This window comes from Arachis ipaensis, chromosome B09, assembly GCF_000816755.2.
Source record: "Arachis ipaensis cultivar K30076 chromosome B09, Araip1.1, whole genome shotgun sequence".
NCBI lineage: Eukaryota > Viridiplantae > Streptophyta > Magnoliopsida > Fabales > Fabaceae > Arachis > Arachis ipaensis.
The window spans coordinates 138,505,363-138,506,974 of NC_029793.2; the positions used below are offsets into that span (position 1 = coordinate 138,505,363).

General features: G+C 31.9%; 1 protein-coding gene across 1 annotated transcript; it reads left to right on the forward strand.

The window, feature by feature from the left end:
* On the forward strand, window positions 343-1,047 carry LOC110267339. Its single transcript, XM_021112624.1, has one exon. The coding sequence runs from the start codon at window positions 370-372 to the stop codon at window positions 955-957; it is 588 nt and encodes a 195-aa protein (XP_020968283.1). The 5' UTR covers window positions 343-369; the 3' UTR covers window positions 958-1,047.

The following is a 1,612-nucleotide window of genomic DNA, read 5'->3' on the forward strand; positions in this document are numbered from 1 at the left end:
ATCATTTGGTTATTTAGATCTTTAATTTTGTTAGTAGGTTGATGATTGATGATGAGAAATTGACACTTATGATTTCTGTTTTTCTCCTTTCAGCGATCTACAATGATTGGATTTTGTTAAACGAAGCTAATCCATAATGACAACTAGACTTGGAAATCCAATGCTAATATATATGGGTATCAAATCAAGAGACTTTGTTATAAAATTCAACTAATTAAGTTAAGCCAAAAGAAGAAAATGATTAATAGCCAAAATTAGAGTTTCATAGTTAAATAGTTTAGTATAAAGGACTATATAATCCCTCCCCCCAAAAATAAAAATCTCAACAAAAACACACTCTAATCTTCATCACTATCATCAATAAACAAAATGAGTTCCTCAACATTACCATTGTTCTTCAAAGTACTTGGCTTGATCCTTATCATCACCAATCATAGTTCTCATGTAGCAAATGCAAGGAAAGCAATAGCTCCTTCTCCAAGGCAAAGAGTTTCAACGTTGGTTGATGTAGTTTGTCAAAGCTATGGAGTACTAGAAGAGTATAGAGCAAGATGCACGAAGGAGATGCTTTCAGACCCCAAGATCTCGTCGGAGAAAGACTCCGGAAAACTGAGAATTATGCTCGTTGATCTGGCAATCAAGAAGGCCAAAGAAGCACGGATCTCCCTGGAAAAGATGGAAAAAACAAATAACAAGTATCTTGAAGCTCTAGAACGTTGTGCTGGGTTTTTAAACGATGCGGTTCTGCAGTTTGATAGTGCCCTTGATTCACTGAAGAACCCAAATCCAGAGGAAGATCTTATGTCCATAAGTATGAATGTTACTATTGCAGGTGATCAGCTTGATTATTGTGAGATAGGCTTAGCTAATGATCACATTGTTGATCACACTGTTAAATCTATCATCGACAATGTTAGGATGCATCAGCGAATGGTTTCTAGGGCATTTTCCCTGTGATTTCTCTTTCTTCTTTAACAACGAACATTGTCGATCAAACTGTATTATAAACAAAAATGTTGTTCATATTGAACCACGTATAAACATATTGTTCATTCTCTGTTTACATTTTTTTCTCTTGCTTTTCTTTTTCTTTCCCTCATTTTTAGTGTGAAACACTAAAAGTAATGAATTATGATTTTAATTTTAGTACACAGTCATTTAATCACATTCTTTCTTTCAGATAATCATTATTTTTGTTGACGTGATGATATATAATTGAATGTACGTTTAAAATTGTATTACACTGACAATATATCAAAATTAAATTCAATGAATTATATTGCAATATTTATTTAACATACAATTCTGATCTGTATGGGAAGTGAATAAAATGAATTGCATAATATGTCCTTCCAATCTTTCTCAAATAAGGTAAAAAGTTAGATGTGTATGTCAATGCATTCCTTTAAAGTTTTACACACGATGCACAGAGACGGACTCACGGGGCAAGTACTCTTCCACCCTCCCAACAAATTTTAAACTTATATATTATTATAATAGATATATTGTATAGAGTAAAATTTAATAGTGTAGTGATAGTAAAAAGAGTTGGTATTTTTTATGTATTAGGGTTCAAATCTCTCTACATGAATTTATATTATTTATATTTTTT